General features: G+C 44.0%; 1 protein-coding gene across 1 annotated transcript in view; it reads right to left on the bottom strand.

The window, feature by feature from the left end:
* klhdc4 (kelch domain containing 4) overlaps positions 1-18221 on the bottom strand; it is a 90264-nt gene extending 72043 nt beyond the window's left edge. The window contains exons 1-3 of the mRNA XM_055649060.1: positions 17988-18221; positions 4087-4178; positions 680-758 (exon numbers count right to left, since the gene is read on the bottom strand). Coding sequence (XP_055505035.1) covers positions 680-758; positions 4087-4178; positions 17988-18086 — 270 coding nt within the window. The 5' untranslated portion in view covers positions 18087-18221. The remainder of the gene's footprint in view (positions 1-679; positions 759-4086; positions 4179-17987) is intronic.
* Positions 18222-26605: the final 8384 nt, after the last annotated feature.

Below are 26605 nucleotides of genomic sequence, written 5' to 3'. Positions count from 1 at the left end.
TAGGTGCTGACGATTTAATTTTTTACAATTTAATCAATGGCCCAGGTTAAGATAGTGAAATTATCGTTGTTAAGATTGCTAATAAATGACAGAATAGGAAAGTAAATTGTGAAGGGGATTTCAAGAAACTACAAAGCACAGTAGGAACTTCAGGAAACTACAAACATAAGCAAGTGTGAAAATTGGCATTGAGAGTACAACTTGTTTTAAGCTGCTTCTTTTCTGATGAAGAGTTTTTGATCAAAAATATTAACTCAGATTCCATGGTCAGCTGAGGATTTCTATTTTTTTATTTCAGATTTCCAGCATCTGTAGTTTTTTGATTTTATGTTACCTGGGGTTGGTGGTTCGTCGTATGAGCAAAGGTTAGAACTATTGGGGCTTAAAAAAAATACAGTTTCCTTTAAGACACAAACCGGATGAATTATTCTCTCAGTGGGTCCTAAGTCTTTGGAATTTTCTTCCGCAAATGATGGTGAACAGCCTTCTCCCTCAGCCATCTAAATTGATTCACATCATCACACTCTCACTCCAGGTGATTACATTGTATGCCACTTCTTCAGGGCATCCCATGGTCCCCAAAAGGCAGTAAATGTATGAACTTTCTTATTTCCTATGCCCCAAAATACAGAATTTTCTGAGGCAAACCCAAAGCAAAGCTATATTACAATGAATTTACTTTTTGGCCGTTGAAGTATTCACCACCAAAGAGAATCAATTCGTCTTTCTCAGGATGTGATGACAGTGATGCATTCAACCTGTAAGAAATGGAAAAACAGGTTAAATTTATTATTTAAATAAAATAATTGTTCTTCAAAATGAAATAACTCAAAGCTGATAAGGAGAGCTCAGTGTACATATCCTATAAATTATTACAGTGCCCTCCATAATGTTTGGGACAAAGATCCATCATTTATTTATTTGCCTCTGTACTCCCAATTTGAGATTTGTAATTGGTTTCACCATGTAGAAATTACAGCTGTCCCATACATAGTCCCACCATTTCAGGCCACCATAATCTTTCCGACACATGGCTTCACAGGTGTTTATAATTGCTCAGGTGTGTTTAAATGCCTCCCTAAAGCAGGTGTAAGGGAGCTCTCAACACCTAGTCTTTCCTCCAGTCTTTCCATCACCTTTGGAAACTTTTATTGCTGTTTATCAAAATGAGGACCACCAAAGTTGTCCCAATGAAAGTCAAAGAAGCCATGATGAGACTGAGAAACGAGAATAAAACTGTTAGAGACATCAGCCAAACCTTAGGTTTACCAAAATCAACTGTTTGGAACATCATTAAGAAGAAAGAGAGCACTGGTGAGCTTACTAATCGCAAAGGAGCCGGCAGGCCAAGGAAGACCTCCACAGCTGATGACAGAAGAATTCTCTCTATAATAAAAAAAAAACGAAACACCCGTCCCACAGGTCAGAAACACTCTTCAGGAGTCAGGTGTGGATTTGTCAATGACCACTGTCCGCAGAAGACATCATGAACAGAAATACAGAGGCTACACTGCAAGATGCAAACCACTGGTTAACCACAAAAATAGGATGGCTGCGTTACAGTTTGCCAAGAAGTACTTAAAAGAACAACCACAGTTCTGGAAAAAGGTTTTGTGGACAGATGAGATGAAGATTAGCATATCAAATTAATGGCAAGACCAAAGTATGGAGGAGAGAATGAACTGCTCAAGATCCAAATCATACCACCTCATCTGTGAAACACAGTGGTGGGGGTGTTATGGCCTGGGCATGTATGGGTGCTGAAGGTACTGGCTCACTTATCTTCATTGATGATACAACAGCTGATGGTAGTAGCATAATGAATTCTGAAGTGTATAAGCACATCCTATCTGCTCAAGTTCAAATGCCTCAAACTCATTGGCCGACAGCAAGACAATGATCCCAAACATACCACTAAAGCACCAAAGGAGTTTTTCAAAGCTAAAAAATGGTCAATTCTTGAGTGGCCAAGTCAATCACCCGATCTGAACCCAATTGAGCATGTCCCTTATATGCTGAAGAGAAAACTGAAGGGGACTAGCCCCCAAAACAAGCATTAGCTAAAGATGGCTGCAATACCGGCCTGGCAGAGCATCACCAGAGAAGACACCCAGCATTGGTGATGTCCAAGAATCGCAGACTTCAAGCAGTAATTGCATGTAAAGGATATGCAACAAAATACTAAACATGACTACTTTCATTTACATGACATTGCTGTGTCCCAAACATTATGGTGCCCTGAAATGGGTGGACTATGTATAAACACAGCTGTAATTTCTACATGGTGAAACCAAAACGTCTAAAAAATGGCCTTTATTAAAATCTGTTAATGTGCACTTTAACCACGTGATGCTTTCTATTGTAAATCTCAAATTGTGGAGTACAGAGGCAAATAAATAAATAAATAATAGGTCTTTGTGCAAAACATTATGGAGGGCACTGTATTTAGTTTCGTTTCGAAATACAATTCAGAAACAGGCCCTTCGGCCAACCGAGTCCACGCTGATGAGCAATCCCGGTACACCAACGCTATACTACACACTAGGGACAATCTACAATTTTAACAAAGCCAATTAACATCAAACCTGGACGCCTTTGGAGTGTGGGAGGAATGCAGAGCCCCTGGAGGCTAATGGCAGAAAACAATCTTCCTGGGATTGCAAGGGAAATCACCATCTGATCCCATGTATGATTAAAACTGGTAAAGATTCTGAGATTGCATTTTCAAGAGAGATTCAAGACTATTTTAGTTTATGTTGTAAATAACATTTAAGTGTTTTGAAGTTACATCTTTCATCATTCACTGTTTTTAAATAGATACAAAACAAAACAATTGTTTCTAACAACTATGTGGAGAAGATGTTTCCACTAGTGCGAGAGTCTGGGACCAGAAGTCATAGCCTCAGAATTAAAGGACGTTCCTTTAGGTAAAAGAGGAATTTCTTTAGTCAGTCGGTGGTGAATCTGTGGAATTCATTGCCACAGAAGACTGTGGAGGCCAAGTCAATCGATATTTTTAAGGCAGAGATAGATAGATTCTCAATTAGTACGGGTGTCAGGGGTAATGGACAGAAAGCAGGAGAATGAGGTTAAGAGGGAAAGATAGATCAGCCATGATTGAATGTTGGAGTAGACTTGGAGGGCCGAATCGCCTGATTCTGCTCCTATCATTTATGAACTTATAGATGTGACACATTAATCAGAATAAACTGCAATATCTGCCATGCAATGGAGCCAAGTTAACACTGCAAAAATGACTGGAGTAAGGATTGTTAGTTGTTAAATTAACTGTAGAATTTAATCTTGTTAATTGCCATACTCGTCAAAGCTTCCCCTAACATTCTCTCCAAACCTCATACCAAAATATACATTCCACAGCAGGAAGGGAACCCCCACCTTAAATGAACCATTCTGTATTTGCAAATTTGTTTCTTGTTGCTATTGCTTTAATTCCGCATGACATTTGGTGCTTTCCATAGCAACCTTCAATTTACTAAAATCTACAAAGAGTTGCATATGGGTCCATTTGTACGATAATTGAATTGACACTTCAACAGCACAAACTGGTGCAGGAACCTTTCATGATGCTTTGGAAGATTTTGAATAATTTGGATAAGGAATTACTATACCCACTCTTCAATTAGTTAATAAATATGAGACATGAATTTAAAATCACACAAAAAAGGAAACAATAAAACATTGGACACATCAGCTGAATGCAAACATCATAATTTGTTTAAAATTAACAGGTTATTGGCAAAGCCAGTAGAATAAGATGAAATAGCCGTCTCTTCAGAAAGTCAAGACGGCCAAAGTGAGCCAAATCGCCTCATCCTGTGAAAGATTTTATGACCACATGTCCATCTAGAGTCAGGAATGTTTCATTGTCATATATCTCAGATAGAACAATTATATTCTTATTTGTTTTGCAACATAAATGTAAATATTGAAAATAGTTCCTTTTCTTACAATAGTCAGATCACATTCTGAAATATGACACTACTTTTTTGAACACAAAGCCACAAAGGTGAAATCAAGGCATCAGTAGAATCAAAAAGCAATAACTAGCATTTCCACTTTACTCACCGTGGCGAAGGAAAAGAACATGTCACTTCTGCCACTTGGGTCCTCTTTGCATCAAGTTGTCTGAATTCATCTATTAACGTTTCTAGATCTTCCTAAGAATGAAAAACAGATATTCAACAAAATCACTTAAAAGAACTACAATCATAACAAGCAATATAATTACATACAAATAACATGAAAAAAATGTGATACAAGGAAATACACACAATAAATTATTAAGGATTTCCTTTCACTGCAACTTTCTAGCACTGTTTACCATGTGCCAGTTTTCATTGGTGAGTTGGCAGTGGAGATAGTTAGCAGCTTCAAATCCCTGGGTGTTAACATCTCGGATGATCTGTCCTGAGCCCAGCACATACTGTAGATGTAATCATGAAGGTGCACCAGCACCTCTACTTCCTTAGCAGTTTAAAGAGTTTAGCAGTTTAAAGTCACAAAATACTCTAAACAAACTTCAACAGGTGCACAGTGGAAGGTATCATGACTGGTTGCATCATGGCATGGTGCGGCAATTCCAGTGCACAGAACTCAAGAGGCTGCAGAGTCTAGTCCATCGGGGGCACAATCACCCACACCATCAAAAGCATCTCCAGAAAGTGGCATCTATCATCAAGGATCATCACAATCTCGGCTAGGCCCTCTTCACACTGCTACAGTCGAGCAGGAGGTACAGAAGTCTAAAGTCGCACACCATCAGGTTCAGCAGCAGTTACTTTCCTACAACCATTGCATTCTTGAACCAATTTACAAAATCCAAATCCTCTTTGCAATGGAACCCTATGGCCCACCTCTTACACTGCCGTCTACTTGTAATTAAAATTGTGTTTGCGCTAATGTCTTGCTTTTTGCAGTCAAGTGAAAAAAAAAGTTAGTTTTGTAGACCATGTAATTTATACATAATATATGTAACAATGTGTTGTCAGAGTCTACATATTTCTGATGCTGCTGCAAGCAACATTTTCATTGTGCTGGTATTTCACCATACTTAGTTTTGTTTGAAGATACAGAGTGGAAACAGGCCCTTTGGCCCACCATGTATGTCCATACGTTCACACTAGTTCCATGTTATTCCACTTCCACATCCTACACACTAGGGGCAATGTACAGAAGCCAATTAACCGGCAAACCTGCACGTCTTTGGAATATGGACGTGCATATGATAATAAACTTAACTTGACTATATCACCTTAAACAAGAAGTAGCAATGTTATCCTTACTGTCCAGAGTCTGAAGGTTTTAGGTTCAAATCAAGAATTTAAGTGCGACATGGTGGCACACTCACCGCCTTACCGTACCACAGTGACTGAAGTTCAAACCTGACCTCGGGTAATCGATGATCAGTGTGGACTCAGTGGGCCGAAGGGCCCGTTTTCATGCTGTATCTTTCAAACAAATCAATTAATTGATTCAATCAATCATATATCAGAATATTGATGGTCGCTTATCTGTTTGAGATACCAATTTTTGGATGTGATGTTATATTTAGATCCCATCTGTTCTCTCAGTAGGCAACTCCCCAACATTCTAGCCACCAAATACCACTTAACCAATGTCATTAAAACATATTTTATAACCCTTGTCAGTTTTATCTATGAGACTGCATTCTGTATAAAATGGATTGCTAAATGTATAGTCCTAAAAATATATATATATTTGGATATTAAACAATACAGGAGAGCCTGACATCACGAAAGCTGTTGTGTAAATGCTGGAAATGCTTGACAGCAGAGGGAGGAATAATCATTTCTAATAAACTGACATATTATCAGAACTAGAAGGATATAGAGATGCAATAGGCTTTAAGCAAATACAGAGATATAACAAGTGGGAACGGGAAGAAGTAGGAAACAAATACAATAGGAATGAAATATAAAATGAAACTAAATAACAAAGGAACAATGGCGCAAACATATGTTCAACTGACAATAGCAGAATCATAAACAAAAGTTTTGATCTGATAAAAAAAAGGGGTCAATGCATGCAACTCAATGTTACATCTGGAAGTAAAGTATATAATCGAAAGGTGAATTGATGATCCCTGTACAATTTGGACCTAGCAAAGGGTTTAAACTATCCAACTTTTGGATGAGATATATATTACATTTAGATCCCATCTGTCCAAACTAGTATGTTCAAACTATCCGTCATGTTCAAACTATCCAGTGTTGCGTCATTGCTCTCATTGGATTTAAAGATCTAGTCAGTGCACATCAGCATATACATGTCTTTGACCTCTCTCTGCCAAACAGTACCAATGCTCTCTATCTCCAAGTTATCTTGGCTCCATGGTTCCGTTCTTTGGTTTATTCAGTGCTGCAATTGGCAACTTTTTTTATTTTCTTTCAAAGATTGGCAACTCCAACAGCTCTTGAATATCTTTCCTAATCTTTCACCCTTTCACTTTTCCCTGACATTTTAACACCGAAGATGTTAACACAAAATGCTAGAGCAACTCAACGGGAGAGGCAGCATCTCTGGATAGAAGAAATGGGTGATGTTTTGGGTCAAGACCGAAAACTCACCCATTCCTTCAATCCAGAGATGCTGCCTGTCCCGCTGAGTTACTCCAGCAATTTGTGCCTATCTTCAGTGTAAATCAGCCTGCAATTCCTTCCTACTTATCACCACATTCCACCTTGCCAGGTTTACACAATCCCTTTCAATCTTCCTCGTCCTCATCTTGAACAATGAATCCTTGGAAAGGATGAACATCTTCATCCCTGCACATCTTTACTCTAATGAATTCAGGCCCAGCATGACATTAAACTCTTCTGCAGTCTCCATATCCTTGACAGGAAATCTTCACCGCAGAATGTGGACCCTTTCTCGAACTCCAGAATTCCTCAACAGTATAGACCTTTCCCACCTGCCTCTTAAATCTATTCTTTTAGTTTAAAGATACAGCGGGAAACAGGCCCTTCGGCCCACCACGTCCGCACCGACCAGCGACCCCCATGTATTAACACTACCCTACACACACTAGGCGCAATTTTTACATTTACCAAGCCAATTAACCTACATATCTGTACGTCTTTGGAGTGTGGGAGAAAACCAAAGATCTCGGAGAGAACTCACACAGGTCACAGGGAGAACGTACAAACTCCGTACAGACAGCACCTGTAGTTAGGATCGAACCCGGGTCTCCGGTGCAGCATTCGTTGTGAGGCAGTAACTTTACTGCTGCCCTCTTAGGTCTATTCATTGATAACTCTGGGACATTTGGTATCTCCATTCACTTACTCTAACCTACTCCTCCTAACCCTGACGTATTTTCTTCACTAAAATCAAACCCGATATCAATATCAAACCTCCGCCAAATGTGGTGGTTTGGTGAAATTCGATCTTTCTCACAGATGCCAAATGTCATCCTTCAGACACTTCCTCATACCTCTGTCTGGACAATGTCCCTCACCACCAATGACTCCCAGGCACTCGTGACCTCATTTTCCGAGGAGACATTCCCTCCACACCTTCTAGCCCTGTAGTGTACCCAGACTCTATCGACATCCTGCACAAAATCCACCAGCAGGACTAGATTCACCCCGATGGAGAAACACTGCTGCAAACCAGTTCTTGCCCCCACTCCAATTGACTCCTTGATTCCATCCTTGTCCTTTCACACTTCCATCTGTAATCGTTCAGATGTCCTCTGCTGCTTCGGCACTTACCTGTTCCACGGTCCCAACCAGCTTATCTTTACCTTAAACCACCAATCCATCTACACTTCCATTCATTTTTGAAGGTCTGAGGGTGTTCCTTAAACAGTTCTCAATAGTTCTCCTTTGCCAGCAGTCAGATGCTCACCAGAACCCATCCACGTATTGAATAACTTCTTCAATTCCAGTTTATCTTAGCCCCTATATCTTACCGGATTCAACTAGAACCTTGTCCTATTGCAATATTTCCTTTGCTCTATTCATTGCACTCCACGCATTTTCTAATAGTTAAACTAATATTTCTTAATCCACAGATGTCATCTGATCCATTTCTTAGCATTTTCTGTTTTTATTCCATGAGCTAGCATTGAATTGATATTAGTCTAGGAGATCACAGCTATGGAGCCTAACTGTGTGTACCTTCAGTTTTCCAAACTTGAAAATGATGGCTCCTTTTCAAACATCAACTGAGATTACAAACAGAAACAGACCAAGTTCTTATTTTAGATAGACACAAGATGCTGGAGTAGCTCAGCAGGTCACTCACCATCTCTGGAGAAAGGGAATAGGTGACTTTACAGTTCGAGACCCCTCATTAGACTAGTCTTGTCCCAAAACGTCACCTATTCCTTTTCTCCAGAGATATTGCCTAACCCACTGAGTTACTCAGCATTTTATGTTCATCTTCGATGTAACCCAGCATCTGCAGCTCCTTCTTACACAAGTTCTTCTTTTATTCAATTATCGTAGATGACAGAGTTGGACACTTCAGAAATCATCAAAAATCTCTTAACTCCAACAGGATGATTTATTGAAGGAGAAGGGAATGGTGTGACAACCAATTACATTGTCATATTGTTCCTAAATGATCATATGCAGGGGTAGGTGCTTAGTGTTTAAAAAAGGTCTAAATGATAATCATCATTTAAGTAATTATACCTTCCATTTATTGATTGTACTGGAGCGGAAAAAAACACAAGAGCATGAAGTCATGCTCTTCAAAATGCTACGCCCATTAGATCCAGCCCCTGCTAAAGCACTATTCTTGATTTTCCCCTTTTGTTCTGTCATTCATTGCTGACTGTGTCCTCTTCCTATGGCACCAGAACTACACAATTTCCAGATTTTCATTTTTTTAAATCTCAACAAAAAAATGCTCACCACACAAGGCACTGCATCCCAAGGTTCGGAGTATTGGAATTCTTACTGGGGGTACTACTGCAGTTTTGAGAACTACCCTTGTTTGCTAGAGCTTCATAATAAATTCTGATACATTTATTCAAATGTCATTAAGCTGGAAAGAAAGCAGGAACATTTACCATTTATTGTTGCCAGGACTCGAGGGCCAGAGCTATAGGGAGAGATTGGGCAGGCCAAGACCTTATTACTTGGGGCGCAGGAAGACACACACAGACACAGACAGACACAGACAGACACAGACAGACACACACAACAATTTTTACATTTATACCAAGCCAATTCACCTACAAACGTGTACTTCTTTGGAGTGTGGGAGGAAACCCAAGATCTCGGAGTAAACCCACGCAGTCATGGGGAGAACGTACAACCCTGCACGCGTAGAGGTGTATAAAATCATGAGGGTAATTAATAAGGCGAATCAGTCTTATCTAGGGTTGGGGAATCAAGAACCAGTGGGCAGAGGTTTAAGGTGAATGGGAAAGATTTAACAAGAACCTGAAGGGCAGCTTTTTATCTCAGATGGTGGTGGGTATACAGACTAAGCTGCCAGATGAACTAGCTGAGGCAGGAACAATAACAACATTGAAAAGACCCTTGGATGGGTAGCAATGGATTAGAGGGATATGGGCCATATGGGGCTAGCTTAGATGAGGCATCTGGGTCAGCATGAAGGAGTTGGGCCGAAGAGTCTGTTTATGTGCTGGATGACTCGCTGTAAATCATGAATTAGAAAATAAATAGAAGCAAGATGATTTCGTCCCATGTGACCCAAGGGTCTTAACATGATATAAAGTGCTCATGTTACTTAGCAGCTCAGTCAGCATCAGTGGAGAAAATGGATAGGCGATGTTTCCAGTTGGGACCCTCCTTCGATGTCCCAACCCAAAACGTTGCCTGCCTACGCTCACCAGGCCCACTAAGTTAATGCAATGCTTTGCACCTTTTTTGGGTTAAACCAGCATTTACAGTTGCTTGTGTCTAGACTATAACGTACTCTATAACGCTTGTATAACAAATCCACCAACCCAGTGATCAATCAGGCAAACCATTGCTGCATTCCATTCATAGCTAGAGCATCCTTCCCTGCATGTGGAAAATAGACCAAAACACAATATATATTCCACATGCAGTCTCACCCGAGATGTTTGCAATTCAAATAAGATGCCTTCATTTTGGTGCTCAAATCATCTTGAAGGGTCTCAACCCGAAATGTCGCCCATTCCTTCTCTCCAGAGATGCTGTCTGTCCAGCTGTGTCACTCCAGTTTTTTGTGTCCATCTTTTAATAAAGGCTGGTATACTGTTTCCATTTTAAAATATCCAATCTGTTAGAATGGATCCAAAATCTATGGAATGTATGCTTATTCTAGACCCACAGCTCTCCATTATTTCCAGGAGAACGTGTCCTCCATGATAGACAAAAATGCCGGAGAAACTCAGTGGGTGAGGCAACATCTATGGAGCGAAGGAATAGGTGACGTTTCGGGTCGAGACCCTTCTTCAGACATGAGTACATTCTGTCCTCCATGAAGACATTAAATATATTTCTCGACCATTCTCACGGTAAATCACATGCCATAATCTTTAACTTCAGCTAAGAAACGTAGAGATCTTAAAGCCTGTTTCTGTTTCCCATGAACCTACTCTCACATTTTATATTGCCTTTATAATCCTATAGTAATAGAACCAAACAGCACAGAAACCGACCCTTCAGCCCAACTTGCCCATGGCAACCAAGATCTCCCATCTATGCTTGTCCCATCTGCCCGTATTTGACCCATATCTCTCTAAACTTTTCCTATCCATGTACCTGCCCAAATGTTTTTAAGTACTTTTATTGTACCTGCCTCAACTACCTCCTCTGGCTGTTTGTCCCATATACTAACCACCTTCTGTGAAAAAGTTTAATGCGCTTTTAAATCACCAATACCCCCTTTGGCAAGGGTCAGTTAGATCACTTTTCTCATGGTTTCCTTTGGTTTAAAGAGGAGTATTTATTATTTGTAATATAGATGGCAACACAGCATACTCGGGTAACAACCCATGATAACAAAACATGTTATCCTTCCCAAGTATCGGTCTGTACTTAAAACTGGACAAGTGCATCCCAAGAGTTGAAATTATTATGCTATTTTTCAATAGGGAGGTTGCACGCAGTTGAGGTCACGACCCGTGACCCGTACTGTTGCCACGCAATGCCAACTGGAGTACACGTGGTGAACTGCAGGTAAGCATTTACTATGGATGGAAGCACAGCGGGTCCTTCTTCTGGCCCAGCATCCGGACTGGTTTCACACCCGCGGACCCCGGGCGGTCTATCCCGTGGCCGGGGGTGGGAGGAGGAGGAGGGGGAGGGGGGGGGTGGGGGAAGGAAGAGGTTGGGATGTCGGTGCAGCACGCCAGTGACTCTGGGTGGGAGGAGGGAGCACTGTCCCCAACTCTGCTGCAGCTGACGTTGCCTGGAACCACGGTCCCCACTCCTCCCGGCTCTGGCCCCGCCAGCCCCACCCGGCCCCGCTGCCGCCGGCCCTCCTCCCCCTGGCCCCGCTCCACCCGCTGCCACCGGCCCTCCTCCCCCCGGCCCCGCTCCACCCGCTGCCACCGGCCCTCCTCCCGGTCCTGCTTCACCCAGCCCCGTGTGCGGGCGCTGCCGACCCACAGCCCTTGATAGTGCGGCCCACAGAGGGAGACGGGGAGGAGGGCGGCCGTGGCCGGACAACGCTGACCCCGGGGGAGAGTGGGGGCTGTCCCGAGGGATACGCTCTTTCGGCCGCTTACACCTTGGTGCTTCGGATTCAGAGCAAATCGGATGAGACCTTCCCGCTTTCAATGACTGTATCCACAAATATTTATAGCGCAAAAAATGACAATTTCACCAGTTTTAATAAGTAAGAAGGTACGTGTTCCGTGTATTAACAGTGTATGCGCTGAGGCAGCCATGTCCTCCACATGGATTGAGCTGCTCCGTGCGTCACGCCCTTTGACCCGATGACCTTACGTGCAACCCCCCCTATAGACAATAGGCAATGGCAGCAACAATTTGAACAGGGAATAACTCCAGAACAGGGAATAGCTCAGAAAAGTTGCCCCTCGGGCTCCTTTGTCCCCTCTCACTTTAAACCTATGCCATGTAGTTCTTGATTTCCCTATGCTGGGAAGATGGTTGCACATTTACACTATCTATTCCCCGCATGATTTTATATACCAAGATTACCCCTCAGCCTCCTGCGCTCCAAGGAATAAACTCCTAGTCTGCCTAACCTCTCCCTGTAGTTCAGACCCTCGACTCTTGGCAATACCTTTGTAAATCTTCTCTGCACCTGACCAGCATAATGGCATCTATTCCTAGATCCCTCTTTAATACCCAGGGCCTACCTTTCACTGAAGGTCCTGCACTGCATTAAATGCCATTCGCCATTCCTTGGCCTACTGTTTTATTATTAATGTTTAATGTTTTATGTATCATTCCTAACTGTCACCGTATGTCATGTTGTCGCTTGCGGGAGGAGCACCAAGGCAAATTATTTGTATGTGAATACTTGGCCAATAAAGTTATTAATTCATTCATAGAAACATAGAAATTAGGTGCAGGAGTAGGCCATTCGGCCCTTCGAGCCTGCACCGCCATTCAATATGATCATGGCTGATCATCCAACTCAGTATCCCGTACCTGCCTTCTCTCCATACCCTCTGATCCCCTTAGCCGCAAGGGCCACAACTTAAATATAGCCTATGAACTGGCCTCAACTACGCTCTGTGACAGAGAGTTCCAGAGATTCATACTTGTCCAACTGATCAAGTACCCATTGCAATTCTTGGTAAGACAAGAATTATCCGTCTTATCCCTCCACCGTACCACTTATTTTAATGTAGTAATCAACAATGTCATGTTAAAATAATTGCTTCTCTGCAGTTATGCAGAGGTGTTGAGCTCAACCCAGATCAGATGGTCCTGTCAGACATTCAATACTCAAATACATTCTTCAGCTAACCATGAAAACGTCAACCATCAAATGACATTTGTACAAATTCAATTTACCATCATTTGATCTATTACTTCCTATGTCTTGGTGATTCAAGAGATTGACTAAATATTTAAAGGTTCGAGTACCTGCCTTCACCACCCCCTCAGTGTGTTCCAAACTCTAACCACCTTCTGGATGAAAAATTATCCTCGCAGATCACCTCTGGGCCTCTTACCCTAAAACATTTTCCTCATTTTAAACACATCTGTTAGGGGGGGGGAGGGAATACTTACTATCTATCCTACTAAAGCCCTTCATAACTTTGAACTTTATTGATGTTGACCTCAAATATCTGAGTTCCAAGTAAAAACTCGCATATTTTTTCTCCAAAGATGGACACTAAGCTGGAGTAACTCAGCAGGTCAAGCAGCATCTCTGGAGAATAGGGATAGGCGGCGATTCGGGTCGAGACCCTTCTTCAGACCGAGAGTCAGGGGAGAGGGAAACAAGAGATATAGAACTTACAACCCTCCACTCACTCTGCAGCAAGCCCGACATTATCATTGACTTTAACTTCACCACCAATTTCTGTCCTGCACTCAAATTAACTTGACCATCTCCGACACCTCTCTCCCCCTTTCTTAATCTCAGTCTCCATCATAGGAGATAGACTATCGACTGACGTCTATTACAAACCCACTGACTCCCACAACTATCTCAACTACACTTCTTCCCACCCTGCTTCCTGCAAAGACTCTATCCTCTACTCCCAATTCCTCCGTCTATGTCGCATCGGTGCCCAAGATGAGGTGTTCCATACCAGAAATTCCGAGTTGTCTTCAATCTTTAGGGAATAGGGGTTCCCCTCTTCAATCATGGATGAGGCCCTCACTCGTGTCTCCTCAGTACCTTGCAGCTGCGCGACCTACTCCCCCTCATCGCAACAGGGACAGAGTCCTCCTTGTCCTTGCCATTCACCCCATCAGCCATCGCATACAACACATAATCCACCAATTTTTTCGTCACCTCCTACGGGATCCCACCATGAGTCACATCTTCCCATCTCCACCCCTTTCCGCCTTCCACAGAGACCAGTCCCTCCGCAACTCCTTGGCTAACTGATCCCTTCCCACCCAAACCACCCAGGTATCTTCTCCAGCAACCGCCAGAGATGCAACACCTGTCCCTATACCTCCTCCCTCGACTCTGTCCACAGACTCCGACAGTCCTTTCAGGTTAAGCCGAGGTTCACTTGCACCTCCTCCAACCTCATCTACTGTATCCGTTATTTAAGATGTGGACTCTTATACATCGGCGAGACCAAACGTAGACTGGGCGATTGTTTCGCTGAACACTTTCGCTTCGTCCGTCTGGACCTACCTGATCTCCCATTTGCCAAACACTTTAATTACCCTTCCCATTCCCACGCTGACATTTCTATCTACGCCTCCTCCATTATCAGAGTGAGGCTAAATGGCAAATTGGAGGAATAGTCTCATATTTTGCTTGGAAAGCATATAAGCCAGCAGTATGAATATTGATTTCTCCAACTAATGGAGCCGACCAGAGAAAAGGCAATTCTGGATTTAGTGTTGTCCAATGAACCAGATTTGATAAGAGAACTAGAGGTAAAGGAACTGATTGGAGGTAGCGATCATAATATGATTCGTTTTAATCTGCAATTTGAGAAGGAGAAAGTTAAATCGGAAGTGTCAGTGAAGCAGTTGAACAAAGGGGACTATGAAGGCATGAGAGAGGAGCTGGCCAAGGTAGACTGGAAAGGGATCCTAGCAGGAATGACGGTGGAACAGCAATGGCAGGAATTTCTGGGCATAATCCAGAAGACGCAGGATCATTTCATTCCAAAAAGGAAGAAAGATTCTAAGGGGAGTAGGAGGCAACTGTGGCTGACAAGAGAAGTTAGGGATAGAATAAAACTAAAAGAAAAGATGTATAACACAGCAAAGAGTAGCCGGAAGCCAGAGGATTGGGAAACTTTCATAGGACAACAGAAGGAAACAAAACGGGTAATACGGGCTGAAAAAATGAAGTACGAGGGGAAGCTGGCCAGGAATATAAAGAAGGACAGTAAAAGCTTCCCTAGATATGTTCGGGGAAAAATAATAGCAAAGTTAAATGTGGGTCCCTTGAAGGCAGACATAGGTGAAATTATTATGGGGAACAAGGAAATGGCAGAAGAGTTGAACAGGAACTTCGGATCTGTCTTCACTACGGAAGACACAAACAATCTCCCAGAAGTACTGGAGGACAGAGGATCTAAGGAGGTAGAGGAACTGAAATAAATTTTCATTAGGCGAGAAATAGTATTGGGTAGGCTAATGAGACTGAAGGATGATAAATCTCCTGGGCCTGATGGTCTGCATCCCAGGGTTCTCAGGGAGGTGGCTCTAGAAGTAATGGACGCATTGGTGATCATTTTCCAATGTTCAGTAGATTCAGGATCAGTTCCTGTGGATTGGAGGATAGTTAATGTTATCCCACTTTTCAAGAAAGGAGTGAGAGAAAATGGGGAATCACGGACCTGTTAGCCTGACTTTGGTGGTGGGAAAGATGCTGGAGTCAATTATTAAAGAGGTAATAATGGGGCATTTGGATAGCAGTAAATGGATTAGTTCAGGTCAGCATGGATTTATGAAAGGAAAATAATGCTGGACTAATCTTCTGGAATTTTTTGAGGATGTGGCAAGTAAAATGGATGAAGGTGTGCCAGTGGATGTAGTGTATCTAGACATTCAGAAAGCCTTTGATAAGGTCCTGCACGGGAGACTGGTGACTAAAATTAGAGCACATGGTATTGGGGGTAGGGTGTTGACGTGGATAGAAAATTGGTTGGCAGACGGGAAGCAAAGAGTAGGAGTGAACGGGTCCTTTTCAGAATGGGAGGCAGTGGCGAGTGGAGTGCCGCAAGGCTCGGTGTTGGGGCCGCAACTGTTTACCATATATATTAATGATTTGGAAGAGGGAATTAGGAGCAACACGAGCAAGTTTGCGGATGACACAAAGCTGGGTGGCAGTGTGAACTATGAAGAGGATGTTAGGAGGTTGCAGGGTGACCTGGACAGGTTGAGTGAGTGGGCAGATGTGTGGCAGATGCAGTATAATATAGATAAATGTGAGGTTACCCACTTTGACGGCAAAAACAAGGGGGCAGATTATTATCTCAATGGGGTTAGGTTAGGTAAGGGGGAGGTGCAGCAAGACCTGGGTGTCCTTGTACACCAGTCACTGAAAGTTGGCGTGCAGGTACAGCAGGCAGTGAAGAAAGCTAATGGAATGTTAGCCTTCATAACAAGAGGATTTCAGTATAGGAGTAAAGAGGTTCTTCTGCGGTTGTATAGGGCTCTGGTAAGACCACATCTGGAGTATTGTGTATAGTTTTGGTCTCCTAATTTGAGGAGGGGCATCCTTGTGATTGAGGCAGTGCAGCGTAGGTTCACGAGATTGATCCCTGGGATGGCAGGACTGTCATATGAGGAAAGATTGAAAAGACTAGGCTTGTATTCACTGGAGTTTAGAAGGATGAGGGGTGATCTTATAGAAACATATAAAATTATAATAGGACTGGACAAGCTAGATGCAGGAAAAATGGTCCCAATGTTGGGCGAGTCCAGAACCAGGGACCACAGTCTTAGAATAAAGGGGAGGCCATTTAAGACTGAGGTGAGAAAAAACGTTTTCACCCAGAGAGTTGTGAATTTGTGGAATTCCCTGCCACAGAGGGCAGTGGAGGCCAAATCACTGGATGGATTTAAGAGAGTTAGATAGAGCTCTAGGGGCTCATGGAATCAAGGAATATGGGGAGAAGGCAGGCACGGGTTATTGATTGGGGCCGATCAGCCACGATCACAATGAATGGCGGTGCTGGCTCGAAGGGCCGAATAGCCTCCTCCTGCACCTATTTTCTATGTTTCTAACTTCAAGTAACCCCTGCATTCCTTCTCTCTCCATCCCACCCCACCCAAGTCGCACCAGGTTCTCATTCTCACCTAGTAAACGGCTAACAATGGCCTGTTTCCTTTATCATCGCTACTTTTTTGCATATCTTTTATTCATTTGTTCTATATCTCGCTACATCACTGTCTATAACTCCCTTGTTTTCCTTTCCCCTGACTCGCAGTCTGAAGAAAGGTCTCAACCCGAAACGTTACCCATTCCTTCTCTCCAGAGATCTTGCCTGTCCCGCTGAGTTACTCCAGTACTTTGTGTCTATCACCAGCAGCTATAGAAGGTACATAAAACAAATGAATGAAAGATAGGCAAAATGTGACGATGATCAAGGAAAGGTGGAGCCCACAATGGTCCATTGTGGGGAAGGTGAGAACGAGTTATCCAAACAGTGAAACTAGTACGACAACTTGAGTGGGGGGCAGAGACTGTGGGGATGCAAGGGGTTATTGGAAGTTAGAGAAATCAATATCCATTCTTGAAGTTATATAAATCAATATTCTACCCGCATTTGCAGTTCCTTCCTACACATTTTCTCCCATCCCCGTGATCCAAAGGCGGGTTCAATTCCACAGAAGGGAAACACTAATTGCACTTCTAGACTTTTCTTTTAAATAGCATGTAGCAGTAACATAAACATAGAAAATAGGTGCAGGAGTAGGCCATTCGGCCCTTCGAGCCTGCACCGCCATTCAATATGATCATGGCTGATCATCCAACTCAGTATCCCGTACCTGCCTTCTCTCCATACCCTCTGATCCCCTTAGCCAGAAGGGTCACATCTAACTCCCTCTTAAATATAAATAAATAAGTGACTGTGTAATTGTAAAGTTCTTAATGTCCTATCTCACTAAATTAATTAGGAAATCCTACCGCCCACCGAATAGACTTAGACACAAGCCATTCGTTTTTGCTGAAGATAGATAGACACCATAGATAGGCATTTTGTGTCGGTCTTCGGTTTTAACCAACAACCTTCCTACTTACATTATTTTTTACTACTGGGTTCAAATCGTGTAAGTGATAAAAAGAAACAGGACGTTCTTTGCAAACAACCGCCCACCACCAACAAGCCTCCCAGTACTCGGCCTCGCTCCACAATATTCCCTCCTCACCTCCTCTCTCTTCGACCGTTTGGAGATCTTTTTCTCCATTTTAGCCGCGTTTTTTTCAACTCCCTTTCCTTTCTTGTCCTTTTTGTTCTTTTTGCCCATGGTTTGTTTCCCCCTCTCCCAGTATTATCCCTCTCTCACTGCCAGCCGCTAACTACCGACATGCGTATCCGGGTCAACCGACGGCAGCAGACGACAAGCGAGTCAACGTGGGGAGAATAAAACGCCGCCGCCCGCCCGCCCGACCGACCTCGGCGTCCCTGCCTGTAAATCCGTGAAACAATAGTGGTGCCTCCAGGTGGCGCTCACCCAACTGTCGCCGCCCGCCCGCCCACCGAGGATGGACAACATGGACATTGAAGGAAGGCCAGCAGGTGGCTCAAGGAGCTGTCAATGCCAGAAGAGGCAGAGCAAGTCAGGTCAGGTCAGGTCAGATCCCCAGCAATTTCAACAACCAACCAACCAACCAACAATGGCCTGGTTCTTTTATCACATTTACTTGTTTGCATATCTTCAAGATTCAAGAGTTTATTGTTATGTGTCCCTGATAGGACAATGGAATTCTTGCTTTGCTTCAGCACAACAGAACATAGTAAGCATTGAGAATCGAAGGGAAGAGGAGAACTTCTTCAAGGTAGGCATATCTTGAAGAGATAACGCAGTAGAGTGTACACAGTGTTTAAGAGGGAACTGCAGTTCCCCTTCGATTCTCCAGCATCTGCAGTTCCCCCTCGATTCTCCAGCATCTGCAGTTCCCTCTTAAACACTGTGTACACTCTACTGCGTTATCTCTTCAAGATATGCCTACCTTGAAGAAGTTCTCCTCTTTTCTCTTCGATTCTCCAGCATCTGCAGTTCCCTCTTAAACAGAACATAGTAAGCATTGACTTTCATTCCTTTGTTCTACATCTCTGGAGAAAAGGAATTCATTCAATACATCTTATTAGCTAAGTACTATGTATACATACAAGGAATTTGCCTTGGTGCTTTGTTCGCAAGGATAACAACAGGATATACAGTAGGTAATTACAATTAAAACATTATAATTTAAACATGTGAAGAATAAAATAAAATAACAGAGCGTAAGGAGGCTATAGATTTTTGGTTGTTGAGTAGAGCTACTGCTCGTGGGGAAAAAAGCTGTTCCATACCCACCACCTTCTGCAAGAAAATAATACCTTTCAGATTTCTATTAAATCTTTCCCCTCTCAACTTAAACCTATATCCTTTGGTTCTTGATTCACCTACACTGGGTAGAAGCCTCTGTGCATTCACCCAATCAATTCCCCTCATGATTGTCTACATCTGTATAAGATCACACCTGAACTTCCTGCGCTCTAGGAATAAAGTCCCAGCTCGTTCAATCTCTTCCGACAGCTCAGGCCCTCGAGTCCCCATCACAATTGTTGTGACATAACTTATGGGCCTGTCCCACTTAGGCTGCTACTAGTTCAGAGAATGCAGGAACTACTCACGACCATGAAGGCGACTCTCCGGCAAACACCCTCGAACATGTGGCGACTGCATAGTCTCCTTTAGTCGCCTAAGTGGGACAGGTCCATTAAGATGAAGATATCTCGTTTGATATAGGCAGGCCCAATTTACATATTCAATTGTCTTAGTAAAAATTATCCTTTTAATTTCAAGCTGATAACTGCTTCCAATGTACATTAGCGCAGATATACTGAAGACTGGTTCTTGTTTTGAATTAATGGCTGTTCCTTTCATAAAATGTTATAACCCCTGATTAATCCCTAAACCTTGATCTAAAAAGATCTGGAAATTACATCTTTTTGTTATTTTCTTCAATTGCATATGCCAAACTTGCGACTCACAAAAATATCTGATGGAGCCTTTTTAAGAGTTTCTCAATGTCCTCGTTTGAAACCTTGCCTGTGGTCCATGGTCATAGTCCCCTTTGATCTGTGTTTTCACACCTTACCCTTCCATATCTCAATGTCTCCCTCTCCCCTGAGTCTCAGTCTGAAGAAAGGTCTTGATCCAAAATGCCACACATTCCTTCTCTCCTGAGAAGCTGCCTGTCCTGCTGAGCTGCATTTTGTGTCTATCTTCGGTATCCAGACAGTAAACCAGCATCGGAGTGGCGGCACGGCTCTGGCTGCAGCAGCTTACCAGCAGTCCCGTTTGTTTGTGTTTTTTGTGTTGTTTATTTTGTTTTGGTTAGTCTAGTTTTTGGTTTTTAGTTTTGTGTTTGGGGGGGGGGTTGAAACGGGGTTTGCAGTCTCTCCCTGCGGGGGAATGCGACTTTTTTGTCGTAGTCCCCTTCTCTGCTTCCGTCTGCGCCGAGGCCTAATGGAGCTGACGACCTCGAGGCTCTGGAGGCAGAGCCAAGCAGGACTTTCCCTGAGCTCGCTCCCGTGAGGGTGGTCTGGCTCAGGGCTGGAGAGGTTGGGATGCTCCCGTGAGGGCGGCCAGCCCGAGGGTGGAACGAGGCTCCCGTCGGAGCGGCCGAGCTCGGGGAGGTGTGGCGCTCGCAGCCCGAGGGAGAAGCGACGCCCAAGTCGGGGTGGCCCGGCCTGAGGGAGAAGCGACGCCCAAGTCGGGGCAGCCCGGCTAGAGGGAGAAGCAACGCCCAAGTCGGGGCAGCCCGGCCCGGGGAAGGTTCGGCACCCATGTCGGGGCGGCCCAGCCCGAGGCTGAAGACGGTACGGTACTCATGTGAGGGTGGCTGGGACGGTGTTCTGGCGGTGGTGGCCTGAGTCCGGGGTTTGGCTGCGGACCAGTGGCTGCGTCTACAGGACTGGTGGGCGGCAGCTTCAACCACCCCGGGCCGCGGTGTTTGAGCAGCGGGACTGATTAATAACATCGCCCGGGGGGTATCAGCCTCAGCACAGAGGGAGAAGAGGAGGGAAGAGACTGCAGACCTAAGACTTTTGCCTCCATCACAGTGAGGAGATGCTGCGTGGACTCACTGGTGGATGTTAAGATGTGTTTATTGTTGTTTTTATTGTATTATATGTATGACTGCTGCAATTTCGTTCAGACTTCGGTCTGAATGACAATAAAGGCTATCTAATCTAATCTAATCTGCAGTTCCTTCCTAAATTTATCCAAAATAATTTGTCTCTGCCTCCACCACATCCAGCAACATTGCAAGTAAATTATTGGCATTGCATTCCATTTCGTGCATATGAATATGTTTCTCTGTGCTATGTCCCCCAGTCTAATTTTGACAGTGTAGCGGCACCTACTGGTGCTCGCAAGTATCGAACCCTGCGGTTGGAATCCGCGTGCACGTGACTCTGGGAGGGGTCGTGATTTCGCATGGTTTTCAGGGCTCTGCCCTTCAGTCGTTGTGAGACCACCGTTGTGGTCAGTTGTGTTTTCAGTGGCAATTGTCAAGACCGTGATCGGTGAATCACATTGTGAATACATTTGATTCAAATCAACCATCTGTTGTCTTGATCCGCCAAAACAGCATCATTCACCCTCAGGAACATTTCCATTCATTCCACATATGAAGCAAGTGACTAACACTATTTGTATATCTCAAACTCACCAACATAAGCATGACATGCAGCACCTATTATCAGCAACCCCTACTTTATTTGCAATGGATTGCTGTGCCCTCATGTGTCAATATGCCAACAACTTCCTGTGGATTCTCTAACACCACGTATTGCAAAGATCAGTGGAACATCTGTTATTGAAGACCTTTAACTGATTCCTACTGTCTAATATGGCAATGCATTATGTGTAGGAACGATCTGCAGATGCTGGTTTATACTGAAGATGGATACAAAATGCTGGAGAGGGGCAGAAGGGGGAAGGAGTGAGCGAAAGGGGGTGAAAGAGTCCCTGTTGGCTGTGTTCTTCTGTCACAGGTTTGAGTAAGAAATCCAAACCACTGTGTGGTGAGGACTGGGCTGCTAGGAAGAAGCCTTGGACAGCCAGCAGTTCTACAGAGGATAACACTGAGTGGCTGGGGCAAGCCTGAGATGCCAGTGCCTGTTCTTGTCCACGGACAATGAGGGACTGTGCCCACACACAGAGGCAAAGACTAAAGACGCCAGGATAACCTAGAGACCTCCATCATCACTTCTTCAAGCCCAAAGCTAAATCGTCAGAATAAACCCAAGACCACCAACACCTCCTCTCGAGGTAAGGGTGAACTGCAGGGAGAAGCCTGAGATCTTCACAATTCCTCCTTCGAAGACCAGGACTGAGCTGCCAAGAAAAGCCAGAGATCGCCAGTGCTACATCACATGTGCTCTGAAGGCTTGGGACAGCATTGAACCCAGCGTCATCCCTGACACCACAATGGAAATAAGTTACTTAATGTTTTTGTGCACAACTGAGAAAGGCCATTGAATTAAGTGAAAAATTAAATTTCCTGCACAAATAAAGCTCTAATATATATGTATTTTGCACTCTGTGCAACTTGCCATAATGAGCAATTACAACAAATAAATGAAATAAATGCAGCACTTTACTTTCTCCATGGGGAGGTGCTGCAAGCCAGTCAACAAAGCTATCTTTCATATTCATGCACGTCACAAGTTTAATTTAGTTTGAAGGTCTTTTCATATAATATAGCTAATCTGTTTTCTTTTCTTGGATATTTAAAGTAGAGATACTTTTTAAAATTTAATGATTTTTAGTTTATCTCTTGTTACAAATTCAAAAGATAGATCTAAGTATAGAATATTAACATTTCATAAAACTCACAATAATTAGAAACTGGCGGATCTAGTCAGATAATCAGTGCTTAATTTGCCTGGCGCTGGTTTAAACGGAATTCCCTGCTTGACTTTCGTGATACAATATAATTTTCTAAAATTACCTTTTCCACGCCCTGCTACTTTATATAAGTTACAAATTATTGATGAAAGAGTTCAGAATCAGAATCAGAATCAATTTATTTGTCATTTGGACCCCTGGAGGTCCAAACGAAATGCCGTTTCTGCAGCCATACATAACACACAAATAGACCCCAGACACAACATAATTACATTTAACATAAACATCCATCACATAACTGTGATGGAGGCCAAATAAACGTATCTCTCCACTGCACTCTCCCCCCCCCCCGATGTCAGAGTCAAAGTCATAGCCCCCGGCTGGCGATGGCGATTGTCCCGCGGCCATTAAAGCCACGCCGGGTGGTGCGAGGTCGCACACCGGGTCTTGGTGTTGGTGCCCCCGGTGTGCGCTCGCAGAGTCCGCGGCCATTCCAGCCTCGCGGGGCAGCGGTGTCAGGCCCCGCTCCAGGAGCTCTTCGACCCCGCAACTCGGGCGGGAGAAGTCGCCGCCGCAGAAGCCCCGAAAAGCGGTCTCCCTCCAGGGAGCCGAGGGCTCGGCGCCGTCGTCCACAGACCTGTAGAGAGCCTCCGACTCTCCGGCAGCAGCAGCAGCAGCAGCAGCAGCAACAGCATCAGCAGCAGCAGCGCTCCTCCACCGCTCCGGACCCGGCCAGCTCCGCGACGGTGAGGTGAGTCGACACCTGAGTCCCCGGTCTCTTCCTGTTGGAGGCCGCTCCTCGTTACGGCCTCAACGACGACTGAGACCCGACGAGAAAAGGTCGGGTCTCAGTGCAGGGGAGAGATTCAAAAGTTTTCCCCCCCCCCCCCTCCCACCCCACCCCCCCCCCCCACACACACACCCCAACATAAAATAACAAAAACTACACAGAAACACAGACAAAAAATAATAAAAACGCGGACAGGCTGCAGAGGCCGCTGCTGGCCAGAGCCGCGCCGCCTACCGGCCAAAGTTCCAATGCCTTGTCAATTTGCATCACATAAGCAGGAATTAATTCCTGCACACCTTTAGTCATGCTAAACCTGCAACCGCTGGAGATACAACACCTGTCCCTATACCTCCACCCTCGACTCCATCCAAGGACCCCAACAGTCTTTTCAGGTGTGGCAGATGTTCACTTGCACTTCCACTCAATCTGCCTAAACCTACCTGATCTCCCGGTTGCTAAATGCTTTAACTCTCCCTCCCATTCCTGTACTAACCTTTCTGCCCTGGGCCTCCTCCACTGTCAGTGAGGCCCAGTGTAAATTAGCATCTTACACCCCAGCCATATGAATATTGACTTCTCTAACTTCAGGTAACCCTTGCTTTCCGTCTCTCTCCATCCCTCCCCTCCCTGGTTCTCCGACCAGTCTGATTGTACTCCTGATTAAATGTTATTTCTGTGTGCTTCATTATCAACTTCTCCTAGCTAACAATGATATATTCTACATTTTCCTTGAACCGCATCTCCTTTGATGTCTCGCTTTCACACCATACCCTTCCTATCTCAATTTTATTTCTTATTTGTGGCCCCTGAATGGAGCCGTCAGTGGCCTTCATGAGGCTGATTATGGTGCACACCAACTCCAGCCTTGATAATAGCAATTTGCTTAGAACAGTACTAATCCAAAGAAACTTAGGATGTCTGTCAACACAAAACTAAAATGTTGTAATTAGATCAAAAATGCAGATGCTGGAAATTTAAAACAAAAACAGTAATGCTAGAAACACTCGGCAGGTGCAGCAACCTTCTGCGGAGAAACTGAATTAATATTTCAGGACAATGACCCTTCAAGAACAATGCCACCTACAAATTGTTAACTGAAACACAAGTGGTGATGAGTTTGTGTATAGGAGAAACAGAATATCTGGCTGAGTGGTTTAGTTTAGTTTAGAGATACAGCATGGAAACTTGCCCTTCGGCCCATTGAAACCGCACCGACCAGTGATCTCCGCACATTTACACTAGGGATAATTTTACATTTATACCAAGCCAATTAATCTACAAACTTGTACGTCTTGTGGGAGAAAACTGAAGATCTCGGAGAAAACCCATGCAGCTCACGGGGAAACAATACCTGTAGTCAGGATTGAACCTGGGTCTCTGGCGCTGTAAGGCAGTAGCTCTACTGCTACTCCAGCGTGCCGCCACATTCACTAGTATTGATTGGGACATGGGAACAAACTGCTAAGCCAAGAACCAGATCATTCTGGATAGATTAGAAAACCTTTCATCATGTCAAGGATGAAATAAGGGAGGAATCCTTGTTCACAAATAGTGGCAGATACTAGCTCAATTGGTAATTTTCAAATTATGATTTGTTGATTTCTATTCAGCAAAGCAATATGGAGGTAAAATGGTTAGGTAAAGTTAGATCGGATGGCAGCTGAGGTTAGTTTGTGAACTGAACTATTTTCATTTGGAATCAATTTAATATCAAAGAAACAGAGAAGGTTGTAGACAAATTCTATGCTTCCTAAATAATTAGTTTTCCTTGCTTCCTGAACAAACAACATAAATACAGATAGTACAGTGGTCTAAAAAAGACACAAAGTGCTGGAGTAACTCAGCGGGTCAGGCAGCATCTATGGAGAACATGGGTAGGTGAGATTTCAGGTTGGGACCCTTCTTCAGACTGATTGTAGTAGGGAGGAGGAAGCTAAGTGGGGGGTGGGGGGAATCCAGGAAAGTGCTAAGTGGATACAGATGAGAGGGGTTCTAATTCTTGGATGGTTGGAACAAGACCGGAGATGAAAAGACAAAAGGTGCTATGCCTACCAGTTTGTTAGTCCTCAGCCATGTCTGCTTTTTTATTGGTCCCCAGATATGCTTGGCTTTTTGTCGTTTACGTTGAATAGCACTTCTTCCAAATGTACAAAGGCTACATCAACGGCTACAGCGGAGATGCCTCTGCACCCATGCATAACTCATTGATTTCAATAACTTCACCACTAACTTCCATTCTGCCCTGAAATTCACTTGGACTATCTCTAACACCTCTCCCATTTCTTGATCTCTATGCACCCAGCACAAGGGACCATCGACTGATGTATACTATTGGTTATCCGGACTACACCTCCTCCTACCTTGCCTCTTGCAAAGATGCCACCACCTACTCCCAATTTCTCTGTCTCCACTGCATCTGCCCCAAGATAAGACTTACCATTCCACGACATCCGATTTGTCCTCTTTCTTTAGTAAATGTGTTTTGACCCTGCTGTTGCAGATGGATTCCTCACCCGCATCACCGCTGTGTCCAGTAGTTCTGCTCTTGCTCCCCCTCTCCCCAGACAGAACAAGGATAGCATTCCATGGTCTGTACCTTTCACACCACCAGCCTCCGTATCCAACACATCATTCTCTGCCATTTCAGCACCTCAAAGTGACTCTCCACTAGTCACATCTTCCCTTCCCTGGGATTTTCACCATCAACTGCAGGAGATGTAACACCTGTCATCTCATCCACTGCATTTGCTGCTCCCAATATGGCTCCCTTTACATAGGCGATACCACGCGTAGACGAGCTGGCCGTTTCACCGAACACTTGTGCTTCGTCCGTCAAGGCCTACTGGATCTCCCGGATGCTAACAAATTTAATTTCCCTTCCCATTCGGACCTTTCTGTTATGGGCCTCCTCCATTGCTAGAGTGAGCCCACGTGCAAACTGGAGAAACCTCATATTCCACTTCGGTAGCTTACAACCCAGCGGGATGTCAGCATTGGCAGCCATGTTTGCAGTAGCTAAAGAACTGTGTTTTAAAATTGCCTTACCTTTCCTTTCCCTTTCTCCTAAGAGGAGGTTATTTATATGACTGGATGTGAAATTTTGTTTGACATTCATAAAAACAAATCATTG

This window comes from Leucoraja erinacea, chromosome 17, assembly GCF_028641065.1.
Source record: "Leucoraja erinacea ecotype New England chromosome 17, Leri_hhj_1, whole genome shotgun sequence".
Lineage (NCBI taxonomy): Eukaryota > Metazoa > Chordata > Chondrichthyes > Rajiformes > Rajidae > Leucoraja > Leucoraja erinaceus.
The sequence above is the reverse complement of the archived record's forward strand: the minus strand, read 5'-3'. Positions and strand labels throughout refer to the sequence as shown.